At 39.7% G+C, this 17,582-nt stretch overlaps 1 protein-coding gene across 2 annotated transcripts in view; it reads left to right on the top strand.

Annotated features, from left to right (window-relative positions):
• The first annotated feature begins 1,476 nt into the window (after positions 1-1,476).
• LOC129702175 (ATP-binding cassette sub-family C member 5-like) overlaps positions 1,477-17,582 on the top strand; it is a 95,619-nt gene continuing 79,513 nt past the window's right edge. The window contains exons 1-4 of one of the 2 annotated variants that reach the window (XM_055643792.1): positions 1,477-2,660; positions 7,300-7,491; positions 10,399-10,562; positions 13,908-14,063. In XM_055643792.1, the coding sequence (XP_055499767.1) occupies positions 7,450-7,491; positions 10,399-10,562; positions 13,908-14,063 (362 nt within the window). In that variant the 5' untranslated portion in view covers positions 1,477-2,660; positions 7,300-7,449. Of the gene's footprint in view, positions 2,661-6,168; positions 7,492-10,398; positions 10,563-13,907; positions 14,064-17,582 lie in introns of those variants that run through there. The other variant, XM_055643793.1, reaches the window with a different exon arrangement.

The raw sequence follows: 17,582 nt of genomic DNA, 5'->3' as shown, positions 1-17,582 counted from the left end.
TGCCTGATCCAGTGCTTAAATCCCACCTTCTTCCCTTATCTCGATATCCTTTCATTTCCCATATATTGAAAAGTCCAATAATCTGAACCTTAAATATACTGAAAGACTGGGCACCCTCAGGCCTCAATGCTAACAATTTCTCCTCTTTTTCAATCTTAAATGGGTTATCCCTTATTATGTGACCATGTCCCTGAGAGCTGAATTCTCCATTTAAGAGAAAATGTAGAGAACCTTGTGGTATTTACCATGACAATCAATTTAAGAAACCTGTTCTTCAGTGAGACCATTTCTTCGTTGGTCTTTTCTCTTATACCAGCAATCAACTGAAATGACTATCAATTACTATAAATGACCATCAATGCAAGTGCACTGTCTTTAGGTATGGAGACCAGAACTGCATATGGTTGCATTTATGGCACATCCTCAGAATTAAAATTGGACCAATGCTCTAATAAATCATTGGAAACAAATCTGGCTATGTCAAGGGGCTTCAAATAGTTTCAGAGAAGGAATTTTACTATTTGCTCAAAACACAAGTACACATCAGACCTTGTAACAATTAATCTGGCCTAATGTACTAAACAGTTTAAAGAGCATACTTTATTTATATCTACAAATATCATAGATCTGAGATCTAGTGTTCATTCATGTAACATGCTCAGGAGAAGTGTGTACATTTTGTATTTTATTTCAGAAAATAGGACAAGAGATGCTTGGGAAATATATTCACACTTATAGCAGAGGATCTGTGAGTATAAATTATTTCTTCTACCAGGCCAGCAGAGGCTGGCATTAACAGCAATGTCACCTTTTTGATTTAATAAAAACATATATACTACTGCAGATTTGTGTTAGTAATATTTAATTTTCATATGCTTTTATAAATGTCTTTGTCATGGTTGTTGCATTTTGAATCTTTAGTAATATATTGATTTAAGCCAGTATCTTTAGTAGTGGTTATGGATTGATATTATATTATTAGATTATATTAAGAAAAACTGCATCAGAGTGCAGCATTCCCTGTCAATTGTAATGTAGTGCAAATAGCAAATGAGTTATTTTGATGAATTTGTGATGCAACAAGTTCAGGACTAATTGCATCAATTACATGGGGGCATATTATTGAAATGACAGCTATTAAAAGGTAGGCATGGCTGAAACAATCAACTTAATTTTGCAAAATTAGACAAATGGGTTTTATTATAAACAAAAAAGATTACACTGTGTGCACAAACACAATCATTTAACAGCGTTATTAATGAATTGGAATGTCTTAGATAATTGTTTTAATCAAGTGCAGAGATTTCCACCTTATAATTTATTGAACAATGGAAATGTTAGATGCTTTTATTCAAAAAGGCAAACTTCAGAATGATTACATAAATTATCCGATTGGTATTGATTTATTTTGAGATTGACTGTACTAAATGTTTATATCCTTCTTCCAAATTAAAAATTATCAGTTATGATGGTCAAAACCAAGTAGCCACCTCTCAAACTTAAATGCATTTGGCTACAATCAGTGTACCGAGCAGGATCTTTGGTGCATTTACCAATTATACGGGTAACAATTTTATGGCTGAAACAGCGATTGAATGTTCAAAGCAAAGACTCAGTGCTGGAAAATATTCCACAGATGGGCCAACTTATGTAAAGAAAAAATGTATTTCTGCTCAATTACATTTCGATAGAGAATGAACATGCAAGAAATCTGAAGTTAATAAAAATGTTGATTATCTGAAATTATTAAACTCAGTTTGAGTCTGGAAGACCAAAATGGAACTCTACAAAAGATGAGATACTGCACTTCCAGTTTACCTTGAACTTCGTTGGAACTGAGCTGGAGGCCCAGGACCGCAGCAATGATAGTTTCTTGAAACATCACATCTCTGAGAGTGCAGAGCAGCAAAGAAAATCACGTATAACTTGATCTGGTTATGTTTGATAACTAAACGCTCATAGATCGGTCCAATATTTAAAACCATTCGGCACAGTCGAAGCATGAATAGTCAAGATACACCGTGTTAATCTAGAAGAGACAACAATGTTTACATTTATTGTAATAGGGGGAAATGCCGGAGACAGCTCTTGCCTTTACCGCTGAGAAAAGCAGTTGTGTCAGTGAAAAATCCAAATGGATCACTTTTGCGAAATCTGGGAAGTAACGTTTCTGAGTACGAATGGTTGCGATTTAAACCCATAACTTTAACTGTATTCGCCTAAGCTGACCATGCATTCCCCAACGCTGACCATGTATTTAAATTGGTCCGATCTTTTTTTAAACCCAGTACTGAGTAGCGAGTGTATGACTCTGGCGGCGCTGTTTCTGACGCAACAATCTCAAATCTCTCTATTAGGCATAGCATATGTCCTTTTTGTAACCGTCCGGAGACACTTAGTTAGACCAGATGAAATCCCCCGACCTTCATAATCGGTATCATAACATTGGTTCCTCATTCCACTGAGCCAGCTACGTTTCCACAGTTATGAAGCTAAAACTCTAGGTCAATGCTATTTGGCGAACTCGAGTGATTGATTTGAACTCCGTAAGAACAAGCAGTAGGAACATTGATGGTGTTTTTTCCTCTCCGGTATCTGTACAGTTAGGGAATTTCCACTCTCGAGAAGTTTAATGAAAAGCGTCAACGTAAAAGAGACAGGTAAGGTCCAAAAGATTTTCAATCAATTTGGAATATTTCAAAATATGACTCAATGTAGGAGTTATTGGCCTCGGATTCTCCTTCAGTGGTGAGATATTAAGCAACATGCACATCGATTTCATGTTGACCGGCACCACTCTTCCTATTAATATACTTTTGCACATGCTACTGAATTTCTAATTAGAACATGCCTTAGCAGGCAAAGTCAATCGGGGATGGTGTATAGCCAATAACGAATTCAATGATACAGCTGGGGGGTTTGGTAAAAGGTGTGCACCTAAGCCTCGTGAACCACAACATTATATATAACGTTGCTTCATTCGAATGTGTAAACGTATGGTGGAGCAGGTCATGCTTATTGAGGTCCGTCACCCCCCACCCTTCACATATGCTTCAGGTCGAAAACAATTTGCGCCGCAAATTACGAGAAATGTATCGATAACGGATAAACTTGGAATCTGGAATTTACGTGAACGGCAGGACCAACAGTCGCCTCCTTAAACAACTGAATTTGTACACCCAGCAATTTTGTTTTAAAATCAACTGCAAAGAACCTTAAGAAATAAATGTATTGAACTATTCAGCAGTTGTTAAGTATACATTGATGTTGTTAAGTATACATTTCTCATTAATAAAACAGGATTTTGAAATAGTGATATAGGTAGGGGGCCGGGCTGCATGGGGATACTGATACCTGATGCAGGTATTTAAGAACAGTTAATGCATTGTAGAGTCATTTATCCAGGTTGCTGAAAGTATTATGGAAAAATAATGATACATATGATTAATTTTTAAAACAAAGCCTAACGTTGCAAAAAAAAACGAGAGTTATTGGCATAAGTTCAAAATGTATTTATAAATGGCCGACAACTTACTTCAATCCATCCTTAGACTTGACAAAAATGAGAAAAATCCAATCTTGCTGTGAGCCTGTACATTAAAATCAATTGCTTGTCATGGAATTCCAGTTTTGCCATAAATAAAGAGAAATGTCATTGCTGTTTGTAAATGTTGGTAATTCATTTTATAATGTCCCTATTGCTGGCTTGATTTATCTCTGTGACATGAAACTCAACATTGGAGGGACAGAAACGCTGTGGAGTTTCACTCCAGTAGCGAGTGAATTATTTATAGCGTTTATTCATCTTGACATTATTTTCTTACAGCTCTTGCCATTCATGCCTCTGATAGCGTTGAAAAGAGCTTAGGAAGGCAAATTTGATTTCCTTAAGAAAATAAAGTTTGGTGTTGGAAAATAAGTTTGTGTACCTCACACAGCTGCATTTGTTAACTTGTGAAGATAATTAACCAAACACCAGTGTTGAGGTTAAACTCAGCGGGTGCAGCAGCATCTATGGAGCGAAGGAAATAGGCAACGTTTCGGGCCGAAACGTTGCCTATTTCCTTCGCTCCATAGATGCTGCTGCACCCCGCTGAGTTTCTCCAGCTTTTTGTGTAACCTTCGATTCTCCAGCATCTGCAGTTCCTTCTTAAACACCAGTGTTGATAAACTTCTTTCTTTTGACGTTTCTGAACTTTGCCCTTACTTTTCTTTTCTTTCTATCTTTTCATTCTTTATATTTCCTACCATTTCTTTCCCTGTTTCACTTTCCATTGTAAATCATCTTATTTCCTTCTTTATAATTTATCCTTTTCTACCTAACCCATAGATTTCAATGTAATAGACAATAGGTGCAGGAATAGGTCATTCGGCCCTTCGAGCCAGCACTGCCATTCAATGTGATCATGGCTGATCATCCCCAATGTACCCCGTTCCTGCCTTCTCCCCATATCCCCTGACTCCGCTATTTTTAAGAGCCCTATCTAGCTCTCTTGAAAGTATCCAGAGAACCGGCCTCCACCGCCCTCTGAGACAAAGAATTCCACAGACTCACAACACTCTGTGAAAAAAAGTTTTTCATCGTTTCCTTTCTAAATGGCTTACTCCTTATTCTTAAACTGTGGCCCCTGGTTCTGGACTCCCCCAACATCGGGGACATGTTTCCTGCCTCTAGCGTGTCCAAACCCTTAACAATCTTATATGTTTCAATAAGATTCCCTCTCATCCTTCTAAACTCCAGAGTGTACAAGCCCAGCCACTCCATTCTCTCAGCATATGACAGTCCCGCTATCCCAGAAATTAATCTTGTAAACCTGCGCTGTACTCCCTCAATAGCAAGAATGTCCTTCCTCAAATTAGGGGACCAAAACCGCACACAATACTCCAGGTGTGGTCTCACTAGGGCCCTGTACAACTGCAGAAAGACCTCTTTGCTCCGCTACTCGACTACTCTTGTTATAAAGGTCAACATGCCATTCGCTTTCTTCACAGCCTGCTGTACCTGCATGCTTGTACTTTCATAAACTGATGAATCAGAGCCCCCAGATCCCATTGTACTTCCCCTTTTCCCAACTTGACGCCATTTAGATAGTAATCAGCCTTCCTGTTTTTGATACCAAAGTAGATAACCTCACATTTATCCACATTAAACTTCAAATGTCATGCATCTGCCCATTCCCCAACCTGTACAAGTCACCCTGCATTCTCATGGCATCCTCCTCACAGTTCACACTGCCACCCAGCTTTGTGTCATCTGCAAATTTGCTAATGTTACTTTGAATCCCTTCATCCAAATCATTGATGTATATTGTAAATATCTACGGTCCCAGCACCGAGCCTTGTGGTACCCCACTAGTCACTTTGCAGTGATAAACTATTGGACACGATGCCCCCAAGGTTTTGGATGTGGTGCTGACTTTGCTCTGTCATTTTCAAGTTGTGTCTCCAATAACATAGATTACAATCATATTATAACCTAAAGCATATTCATGCCATGAACCTGAATGTCTAATTCATGATGCTTGTCACAAACTGTTCCACCCACCAAGTTCTGAGCCATTAAATCAAGTTACTATGGTGGATTACTGAATTAAATTGAGAAAACATGAAATCAGTTATAATTTTTTAGTTTTAGAATTGAGAATTTATAAGGATTGCTATCCTTACCTTCTAACATCCTAATATCAAGAACAAAGTTTTAGTATCTTTCAAAGTCCATCAACAAGCCTTTGAAAATCCACGAACTCATCTATGATGTTGTCGATCATAGAATAATATTTAATGCTTAGTTAATACTGTAACCATGGCTGCAATAAATTTTAAAAAATCACTTAAATTCCATGCAAATCAAGTATTCCAAAATTAAAAGCTAATGTAATATTACACATTCAATAAATGCATTTGCTAATAATCTCGGCATTATTTTCATGTCACATCATGAGTTCTTAAATCCCATCTCAAAAGGTTACCTTCACACAATAAAATACATCAATTTTTTCAATGTATGAAGAACATTACGTTTAGTATTGGGTCCTGTAAATCCTGTTATTGCTTGTTTGTGCTGAAAGAAGATTGCATCTAATAAGCGAAAAACAAAGTGCCAGAGAAACTCAGCAGGTCAGGCAGCATATGTTGAAAGAATGGACATATTGTTTCAGATTGGTTAAGAAAGAACTGCAGATGCTGGAAAAAACAAAGGTAGACAAAAATGCTGGAGAAACTCAGCCGGTGCGGCAGCATCTATGGAGAGAAGGAATAGGTGACGTTTCGGCTCTTAGAATAAAGGGGAGGTTATTTAAGACTGAGGTGAGAAAATACTTTTTCACCCAGAGAGTTGTGAATTTATGGAATTTCCTGCCGCAGGGCAGTGGAGGCCAAGTCACTGGATGGATTTAAGAGAGAGTTAGATAGAGCTCTAGGGGCTAGTGGAGTCAAGGGATATGGGGAGAAGGCAGGCACGGGTTATTGATAGGGGACGATCAGCCATGATCACAATGAATGGTGGTGCTCGCTCGAAGGGCCAAATGGCCTCCTCCTGCACCTATTTTCTATGTTCCTATGAATCTGAAGAAGGGTCTCGACCCGAAACGTCATGTATTTCTTCATCCATAGAGCTGCCTCACCCGCTGAGTTTCTCCAGAATCTTTTTTCACCCTTTGTTCTCTTCTCTTTTTCTGGAATTAAAGGGAGAGATTGGACACTCGAGGAGGCTGAGGGGTGATCTTATTGAGGTGTATAAAATCACGAAGGGAATAGATAGGGCGAATGCATAGAGTCATTTACCCAAAGTTGGGGAATCAAAAACCAGAAGACAGGTTTAAAGTGAGAGAGGAACGATTTAATAGAAACCTTAGGGGCAACTTTTTCCACTCATAATGTGATAGGTATATGGAACGGGCTGCCAGAGGAGGTAGCTGAGGCAGGGACTATAACAGCATAAAAGGCATTTGGATAGGTACGAGGATAGAAAAGATGTAGCCAAACACAGGCAGGTGGGACACGCTTAGATGGGCATCTTAGATGAATTGGGCCGAAGGGCCTGTTTCTCTGTTCTATGATGACTGTAATTTAAAACCAACTTTATTACCTATAATCCTCCTAATTCCTTTGAAGTCACTGGCTGAGATTAACTTTCTCTCTCCACATGCTGTCTGATCTGTATCATTTACCGCATATTCTGTTTTTACTTCCGATTTACAGCATTTGCCATTTTAGATCCTCCCTTCACCAATTGCATAATGCATTGTGATCTAAGATTGTGATCTATACTTGCTTGTATTTTTGTGTCCTTTCCACTAGGACTGCGGTTGTTGCAATGTGAATAGCATTGGTGCCAAAGACAAAACGACAGGAAACAATGTCTGCAGTTTCAGTTGATTCTGATTACATTGTGGAAGCATAAGAAAACAGATGTGGAGACAGATCTGTTTTCCAACCATTTAGTCTCACATGGAAAAGGCCGAGGCTTGTTTTAGTTCTGATCCCACAGCTGTAAGTTCACATAAGTAGTTTATTAATAACACAGAAATGATATTTCAGTCACTTTAAACAGTCTTGTATTAAATGCATAATTATTATTGATGTCATACAATAATACAGCACAGGAACAGACCCTTTGGCCCACCATGTTCATGCTGATCTTTTGGCACACCTGCATCAATCCCATTTGCGCATATTAGGACTGTGTGGTTAAGGACTATGCCTTACCCAACATGCCTTTTTAATGCAGTTAATATGTTTCCACCATCTGATTTGGTAGCACATTTCGGATATCAACCCGTTTACCCTTTTCAAAATCTTACCCTTTTCAGATCCTCTAAAAATCTTACCTTTCACCTTAAATCAATGCCCTCTTTCTTTTGATACCGCTGCCACAGGAAAAAGATTTTGACTGCCCGATCTATGCCTTTTAAAATATTAACTATCAGGTCCCCTCTCAGCCGCCCAATTATTCAAAGATACTTTGTTGTCACATGTACCTAGGTACAGTAAAATGCTTTGTTTTGCGTACAACCTGGTAAAATCATGGAGCAGACTTCACCCAGGCGCTGCACAAGTGTTGTCACGTTGCCAATAAAGTTACACAAATGCTCACCGAACAGTCCTAACTACTGCCTGCTGCCGCACATGGCAGCAGTCCGCCACCCCCCTGCCGGGTCCCCCTTCGTTCTTGGTACCCACCCCTCCCCCTCCTGCCAAATCCCTCCGTTCTCGGCAGCCCTCCTTGCTCTCTGATGGCTCTCCTTGTGCTCCGATGATCCCCTCATTCTCCAGCGGCCTTCGTCGCTCTCGATAGTCCCCTCCCTCTCCAACAGCCCTCCTCGCCCTCTGATGGCGCCTCTCGCTCTCCAACGCCCTCCCTCTCAACGGCCCTGCTCATTCTCCGATGATCCCCTCACTCTCCAACGGCCCTCTTACCTTAAACCTTCTGGTTTTTGATTCCCCGACTCTGGGTAAAAGACTGTGCATTTACCTGATCTATTCCTCTCATGATACATCTTATACACCTCTATAAGACTACCCCTCATCCTCCTGTGCTCCAATAGCTCAGGCCCTCAAGTCAGGCCATGTATTTAATGATGACTCATAAATCTCAGCCAAAGCACTTGCAATTTCCTTTCTAACTTCCCATAGTGTCCATGGATATCTGATCAGGTACAGGAAATTTGTTTACCTTAATGCATGTTATGACCTTCAGCACCTCCTCGACCATAATACTGACTGTCCTTAAGACACTTCTATTGACTGCCCTGTTTCACGGTTCTCATGTTTTTCTCCACATGGGGTCCACTGGGGTGTGTGTGCCACTTTGTTCACTGAAGTTGATCACGATGTTCTTTGTCTTGCTGTCATTGAGGGAGAGGTTGTTGTCTTGGCACTAGGTTACGAGGTTCTTAATCTCCTTCCGGTACACCGTCTCGTCATTATTTGATATCCGTTCCAATATTGTGGTATCATCTGCAAATTTGTAAATTGAGTTGGATTGGTAGTTGGCTGCAAAGTCATGAGTGTATAAGGAGTATAGAAGGGGGCTAAGAACACATCCCTGGGCCATCAGTGTTGAGGATTATTTTAGTGGAAATTGGTCTGTTATGTTACAAGACTTTGATGAGGCCACACTTGGAGTATTACGTTCAGTTTTGGTCACTCTGCTTTGAGAAGGATGTTATTCATTTGGAAACGGTGCAGAAAAGATTTACGAAGGTGCCAGAACTTAGCCTGAGTTATAGCGAGTGGTTGGGACTTTGTTCCTTGAAACGCAGGAGGTAGAAGGGTATTCTAGCAATGTGTAAAATCATGAGGGGAATAGATGGGGTCAATGCAATTAGTCTTTTTCTTGGAGTAAGAGGGTCGAGAACCAGAGAACACAGGTTTAAGGTGAGGGTAAAATGTAATAGGTGCCTGAGAGGCACCTTTTTCACACAGTGGGTGGTGGGTATATGGAATGAGCTGCCAGAGTCGTTAGTTAAGGCAGGTACTATAACAACATTTAAAAGTCATTTGGATAGGTACATGGACAGGAAAGATTTAGAAGGATATGGGCCAAAGTTGGGAAGGTAGGACTATTGAAGGTGGAGCATTTTTGGTCTGAATAGGCACGTTAGGCCGAAGCCCTTTTTCTGTGCTATATGACTCTATGACTGTAAAAGTTTCAATTTTGTCCTTTAACCTGACAAATTAATTGGTGCTGAATTCTTTTAACTTTAGCATTTATTTAGAGAGGCCTAGAATCTCAAAAAAGGGATGTAATGCCTTTATAAGGCGCTGGTCAGACCGTATTCAGAGTATTGTGAGCAATTTTGTGCCCCATATCTGAGGAAGGATATCTGAGGGTCCAGAGGACGTTTACAAGAATGATCCCAAGAATGAGTGAGTTAATATATGATGAGCGTTTGATGGCACTCGGCTGGAGTTTAGGATGATGAGGAACATCATTGAAACTTACCGAATAGTGAAAGACCAGAATAGAGTGGATGTGGAGTGGATGTTTCCACTAGTGTGGGAGAGTCTAAGACCAGGGGTCATAGCCTCAGAATAAAAGTAAGTTTCTTTAGGAAGGAGATGAGGAGGAATTTCTTCAGTCAGAAGGTGGTGAATCTGTGGAATTCATTGCCACAGAACGCTGTGGAGGCCAAGTCAATGGATATTTTTAAGGCAGAGATAGACAGATTCTTGATTAGTAAGGGTGTTTGGGGTTATGGGGAGAGGGCAGGTGAAAAGGGAAGATAGATTAGCCATGAATGAATGGCAGAGTAGACTTAATGGGCCGAATTTATGAACTTATTGATTCAGGCTCAAGTTTGACAATTGCCAGAATAAATATCATTCTTGGGTATCATTCAGATTTCAGATATATTTATAATGATTGTACAATTGTATTTCTCTTCTTAAAATCAGGAGTTTCACCCAAATGCACCCGAGGAAGAATGTCCAGAAGAAGGTTTCACCTCCAGAAGTTGTGCCAGCTCCAAGATGCTGGAGGAAGAGGATGATGGAAAAGGGTGTAGGGGAAAGTACCATCAAAGTCTCCACCTATTCAAACCCTTTCGGACTACACAGAAGTAAGTAATTGTGATTCACATGATGGAATAACAAATACTTTAAAAAATAAGCTCTTAAACTGCGAACTGATTGAGTAGTCTGTGCTCGCGCTCGAAAATATATTCATCAATAGAGCCAGGATTTTGCCATAAATGCCACGTGCCTTTTCATGCCTTTTTTGATGATTTCACCAGAATAATGCCTTTTTCACAATTGAATGCCTAAATCATCCTTTTTTTTGCCGTTTTGCTAAAAGGTCGTGCTATTTTCCCTTGTACCGTGATTACAATGATATTTACTATGTTAACACGTTAATATTAATGTTATTATTAACGTGTTAACATAGTATAACTTACAAGAACATTTCCATCACCGGGGTGAAACCGGGGTCGCCACCGTCCGTCGTTCATACGTTCGTGCCGCTGCCCACTGGTTCAGTCTTCTCCAAGATCTATTTAAGAAAGAACTGCAGATGCTGGAAAAGTCGAAGATAGACAAAAAATGCTAAAGAAACTCAGCGGGTGAGGCAGCATCTATGGAGGGAAGTAATAGGCGATGTTTCGGGTCGAGACCCTTCTTCAGACTGATGTGGGGGGGGGCAGGTAAAAGAAGGAAGAGTCAGATACAGTAGGATTAGAAGGAGAGCTGGGAAGACGGAGGGAGAAGACAAGAGCTATTTAAAATTAGAGATGTCAATGTTGATACTGCTGGGGTGTAGACTACCCAAGCAAAATACCCAAGCTTGTCTCCTCACTACATTCACTGCTGACTCCAGTCGCAAATCTGAGTTTTCGAGTTATCTGTGCAAGGCATTCATTGATGCTGGAATTCCACTGTGGAAATTGGAAGACAAATCTCTCTGAGGTTTTTTTGAGAAATACGCAGAGGAACTATACCAAGTGAATCATCATTACGGAAAAATAATGTTGACAGCAACTTCAACATTGTTGTGCAGAAATTTAGAGATGAGGTTGGATGCAACAAAATATGGATCTCAATAGACGAGATAACCGATGCTGTGGGGAGATATGTTGCCAATGTGGTCATCGGTACACTGGAGGCATGTCAACCATCAAAGGAGTATTTGTTGACATCTGAAGTATTGGAGAAGTCAAACAGCTCAACTATTACTCAGTTGTTTACATCTTCACTTGCTGCACTTTGGCCAGAAGGTATAAAACACGAGAATGTTCTTCCTTTCGTGACTGATGCAGATCTGTACATGAAAAAAGCTGTTTGTGCTCTTAAAGTTTATTCCCCAAAATGTTGCATTTGACATACTTAACTCAAGGACTTCATAGAATTGCCAAGCACACATAGCTTGATTCCAAATGTTGAACTCCTAGTTTCCAATGTCAAGAAAATCTTCCTCAAAACACTGTCACGTGTGCAGTTGTTCACAGAAATGGCACATGAGATTCCGCTACCTCCTCAGCCCGTTTTGACTAGGTGGGGTACATTGTGAGGGGGACCAGAGGGGTAGTGGCTGGAATTGGCTGTGCAATGAGGACTCACAATGGGCGCTAGTTGCTGGTCGTCTTCTTCCGCCGGGATCATAGTCTCTTCTTTCCGTTTGGCGACATCTCCAACTCCAACTCCGGGCTGGGCTGGGCTGGGTCTCTGACTCTGGCCTGGGTCTCCGACGCTGGGCTGGGTCTCCCACACTGGACTGGGCTGGGTCGGGTCTCCGATGCTGGGCTGCTGCTTGGGGCTGGGCTGCTGCTTGGGGCTGGGCTGCTACTTGGAGCTGGGCTGCTCAGGGCTGGGCTGCTCAGGGCTGGGCTGGGCTGCTTCGGGTCCCTCCGAAAGTCCAGTTGGAAACCTCCGCCGGCCATCCTCAGCTCCACTAAAGACGCGATGGCGCAGGAAGGGGCAGACCGTCCCGGGGACTGACAGGGGAAGAGACAAATTCACGTGGCGTGGAAGGAAGAGAAGAGATCGATCTGCGCACGCACAGTTTTTAAGATTTTTAAACCTCACTAACTTTTATGACATTCAACCGATCGGAACAAAACTTGGTACAATCGCAGCACAGGAGAATGGTGAGTGAACTGGCGAAAAATCATAGCGCTATCGCGAACTGTTTTTGCGCAAATAGAATGACCGCCAAACTGCAAGATAACAAGATCAGAGTTTTAGTGTATAGATAGATAGATGCACTTCCCACCCTGCCCAAGATTTATCACAAAACAAAATGTCATTGATTCAACTTCTATTGATGGTAACCCCTCCCCTCTAATAATTAATAAATGTGAAAATTTATAGATGTTTTGTCAGTTTTATCGGTAATTCGACACTGGAAAGACCGATTATTCCTTTACCCCAGGGAATGTCTGCTTTTATTTTATGTCAACAGAGTTCTCCAGCTTTCTATATCCTTAGTTCAACAGTTGCAGCTTGCATTTTCATATGATACCACTACATATGATGTCCCAGAGATGGCAATGGATACTCTGGTACTGAAATGGATCTTGCATAAGATGAGTTGCATCCAATAGTTCTTTCAGTGTAAATGAACAATAACTGAAACAAGGAGAAGTCTGGATTAATGAAATGCAGAGTGTTGTGTGGAGAATCTGTCAATTTACTGTTGAGGAGGAGGCTGTTCAAATCGTCTCAAAATTAAGAAATCCTTTCACACTTTAGATTAGATTCCTTTATTGTCATTCAGACCTTTCGGTCTGAACGAAATTTCGTTGCCTGCAGTCATACATATAATGATAAATAACACAACATATAATAAACACAAATTAACATCCACCATAGTGAGTTCACCAAACACCTCCTCACTGTGATGGAGGCAAAAGTCAAAGTCTCTGCCTCTTCCCTCCTTGTACTCCCTCTGTGCTGAGGCTGATCCAGGCCGAAGATGCCGTTTATAATGGAGATGGAGAAGCAGGCAGTGGAGGTATCTTGTTATTGACACAGGGTGCATAAAATCGTTTCGATTGGTTTATGTTATTAGCTTTTAGGTATAATGTCAGGGTTTATTTAAAAATACTGTGTTTGATAGTCAATGTTCTTATTTCAATTCAGCAGAATTAATCCCACCTCAGCAACGGAACACGCCACCTCTTGCACTACCATGGACGTGTTTTGTGTTTACACTAATGTCTTGCTCTTGTCTTTGCACCATCTTTTTTTCTTTTCACTACCTTGTACTATGTGTGTATGATATGAGTTTGTGTGTTGCCTGAGTTCATATTTATTAATAATTGTTTATATTATGCACATTATGCATGGTATTAATAATCCCGAATAAAAAACTTTATTTATCTACTGTGGCTTATATACATAAATACTAGTATTGTCAAATTAAGAAATTTACAGATGATGTCTGCTTAAACGTTACATTTTTCTTTCAGACACAAGCACCCAATTGATAATTCAGGCCTCTTCTCTTTTATGACCCTGAATTGGCTTTCTCCACTAGCATGGAAGGCCTACAAATATTCTCGTCTAGAAATGACTGACCTTTGGAATTTATCCTACAATGAGTCCTCTGAAGCGAATTCTCGACGGTATGAGTAATTGGAATTGTTCTGTTGTTGCATTTTATCTTGCAATTTCATTAACTCCAGATAGAGGTGATCGGAGAACCAGGAACTATCATGATGTTAGTATAAATTTTTCAAAGCTGACTTTTGTATTCACAATAACATTTTCTGGAGGTCATAGCTTTCTATTACAGTGCAGTGTGTGATACTGTTCACACTATAATGGAAGAAGACACTGTGAGATGAAATTTCGCTCTGGTAAACCATTAAACCGAGTTCAATAAGTTTGCTGATTATAGTGTAACTGGCAATAGAATGACCAGGATATTTCAGGGGAAAAAATACATCCTCCTTGGCCATTCTGGATTTTATATGCAGTTTCTCAAATTAGCTTTGATTATTAATATCCTTGAAACAATGCGAGCTAAACACTAGTCTCATTCCATGACATTGAATATAATACTTTGAACCAGAGTTATTTCTTAACCCTTTTGCTCCTACGTACCAATTTGTACATTGAGCAGGAATACCCAAGATAAGATTTTTGCGATTCTATTATTACTTCTTGCGGTGTCAGGGTTGGGAAGCAGCAGAATTAACATTCAGATCAATGACCTTTCAACAGGCTGAAATGTGAATTGACACCACAAAGTGCAGGAATGGAGTTAGGAAGGAAGGGAAAGAAAATAATTCTGATTAAAGATTATTCACCCGAAATGATAATTCTGACTTTCTCAGCACAGTTGCTCGCTGATCTGATCAACATTTTGTGTTTATTGCCAATGTCCAAGATCCAGAGAATTTTGCTTTAGCGGTCAACAATTTTTCCTTGTTTTTCCCCCCAACAATTCTCTTGTTTACTGTGCTCCATCAACAGCCAATCTGATATTAAAGCTGGATTTACAAATTGACATGATCTTTTTGCATTGCATTGCATGGCACAGCTTTTTTTGCCAATTTGATGTAGAAAAGTAGACTTTGGCATTCCAATAAATATATCCAGCAGTCAAATAGATTTTTAACCCTTTCTCCATTAATCATCACTTCTGAAACATTTGGGATTTATTGCCCTGTTTAAGCCAAGGAGGAGTTGATGCCCACGCTTGGTCCACCAACAGTCTTGTATCATTTAATTCAGGTCAAATTTATGTTTACTTCACCAAATCTCAGATAGTCATAAATCACTGAATGAACTATGCATCACTGAATCAAAGATGAAATTAGAAAACAAGGAATTATTCAGCAACTGTTTATTAACCACAAAAATCACAATTATCCTTTAACATATGATCATACAAAAAAATCATATGTAAAAATAATTGTAATGTAGTTCATCGAGTATTGACTTAGAGTCATAGAGTGATACAGTGTGGAAACAGGCCTTTCGGCCCAACTCGCCCACACCGGCCAACAATGTCCCAGATACACTAGTCCTACTTGCCTGCGCTTGGTCCATATCCCTCCAAACCTGTCCTATCCATGTACCTGTCTAATTGTTTCTTAAATGATGGGATAGTCCCAACCTCAACTACCTCCTCTGGCAGCTTGTTCCATACACCCACCACCCTTTGTGTGAAAAAGTTACCCCTCGGATTCCTATTAAATCTTTTCCCCTTCACCTTGAACCTATGCCATCTGGTCCTCGATTCCCTTATTCTGGGCAAAAGACTCTGTGCATTTACCCAATCTATTAATCTCATGATTTTGTATACCTCTATCAGATCTCCCCTCATCCTCTGCGCTCCTTGGAATAGAGACCCAGCCCACTCAACCTCTCCCTATAGCTCACACCCTCTAGTCCTGGTAACATCCTCGTAAATCTTTTCTGAATCCTTTCAAGCTTGACAATATCTTTCCTACAACATGGTGCCCAGAACTGAACACAATATTCTAAATCTGGTCTCACCAATTATACAATTGTTTTATACAATTGCAATATGAGCAACTTGGGTATTGTCCATCACCCATTTTTTCTGATGTGAGGAGGCTGCTAAGAGTCAACCGTGTTGATAGATCTGCAGTTGTGAACGGGCCAGATTGGATAAGGATAGCAGATTTCCGTGGTGGAGAACATTAATGAACCAGATGTGCATTATGACAAAAACATTTGGTTTGTTACCGAGTAGTTTCATGAACGCCATTCCTGAGACTTGCTCAAGTTAAAGATTTAATTAATTATTTGAATTTAAATACCTCAGCTGCTGCAGTAGGATTCATATTTACGGCTCGGGCTCAATGGTCTATAACTTTTGTTGTTATTCCAGTAATATCATTCAATGTATTTCTGTAATTTAGCACAAAGTAATAGAGATTGATGTCAGTGAATTGTGTAAATTGACGATTATTCTTGGAGTAAACCCCTTAGACAGCTGACAAGTTAAGGGATAGTCTGTCTGTTGAATAAGTTATTGTAGATACTCTGAGCTTGTGGTTATCAATATTTCAAGAACATGTAAGGTTTTGTCCTTATAATTAGCATGGCTCAGTTAACCTTCTTCCTCCCCTGGGAGGATTATCTGTTTAAGCCTGATTTTTCATTGTGGTTTAATCCACTTCACAAATAAATTGTATTTGAGCTGGCTGGCTTTCTTTAAAACACTTAGCTTAAACAATTAAGTAACAGTCATTTCTTCCTGCAAATGACCTTTGATAATTTACTTTCTGTTCTAAATGTATGTTGTACTTGGAGAAGAATCCTCTTGCATCTGCTAGACAAATATTATGACAAAGGACAGAAAATTTATTAAATGAGAAGTTGCATCTCAGAAAGACACAAAGGACAGAGCATGACAAGAATTGTGCCAAATATTCACATACAGAATAAATTCAAACTGAAGCCGCTTTCCATTCTGTTCACCAAAATAGATGACAAAAATAACCCACCTCTCCTGCCAATAACCTCTAATGATCACATATAGCTTCTATAAAAGGTTAGGGTTGATGAAGCATTGATATCAAGCTTTTATATTATCCTCTAATATTTTTTTTCGTGAGATTGTCCAGGGATGGGCACATAATACTAGAATGTTGAAGAAAACATTAGAATTTCATGAGCAATTAGTAAGTCTCCAGTCATTGGTTTATCTAGTTCAGGGGTGGGGAACCATTTCATGTTGGAATGCTGCATTGTTAGCTGTAATCTAATAAGGCCGCATCCAAGAAACCTCAATTGGATATACTTCAAAATGTACATTATTTTGTAAAAATCTAACTACTATGTACTAACTTCAAGAAAATGAAAAAGGTTTGTTCATTCTAAAGTTAACTAACCTTTTAATGACTTTGTTGTGACTGCATTTTGTGGGAAAGCATTTAAATATTTGGTTGCAACACGGAGGTACGCAGTTTCAGCTGATCTTCTAGATGGGTATCTGTCATTTGTGACCTTAAGGGCATCTTGATTTGGGTTAGGTAGGAGAATGTACATTCGCAGCAATAAGTGGTTGAAAAGCAAGAAAGCATTTTTCGTGCAGGGGAGGATTATTTTCGTAAATCTTATTTTACTCATTGGTATTTTAAATACGTTCATTTTAATATTAAAAT

Source organism: Leucoraja erinacea, chromosome 12 (genome assembly GCF_028641065.1).
Source record: "Leucoraja erinacea ecotype New England chromosome 12, Leri_hhj_1, whole genome shotgun sequence".
NCBI lineage: Eukaryota > Metazoa > Chordata > Chondrichthyes > Rajiformes > Rajidae > Leucoraja > Leucoraja erinaceus.
Note: the sequence above shows the minus strand (reverse complement) of the source record. Positions and strands in the feature narration are given on the sequence as shown.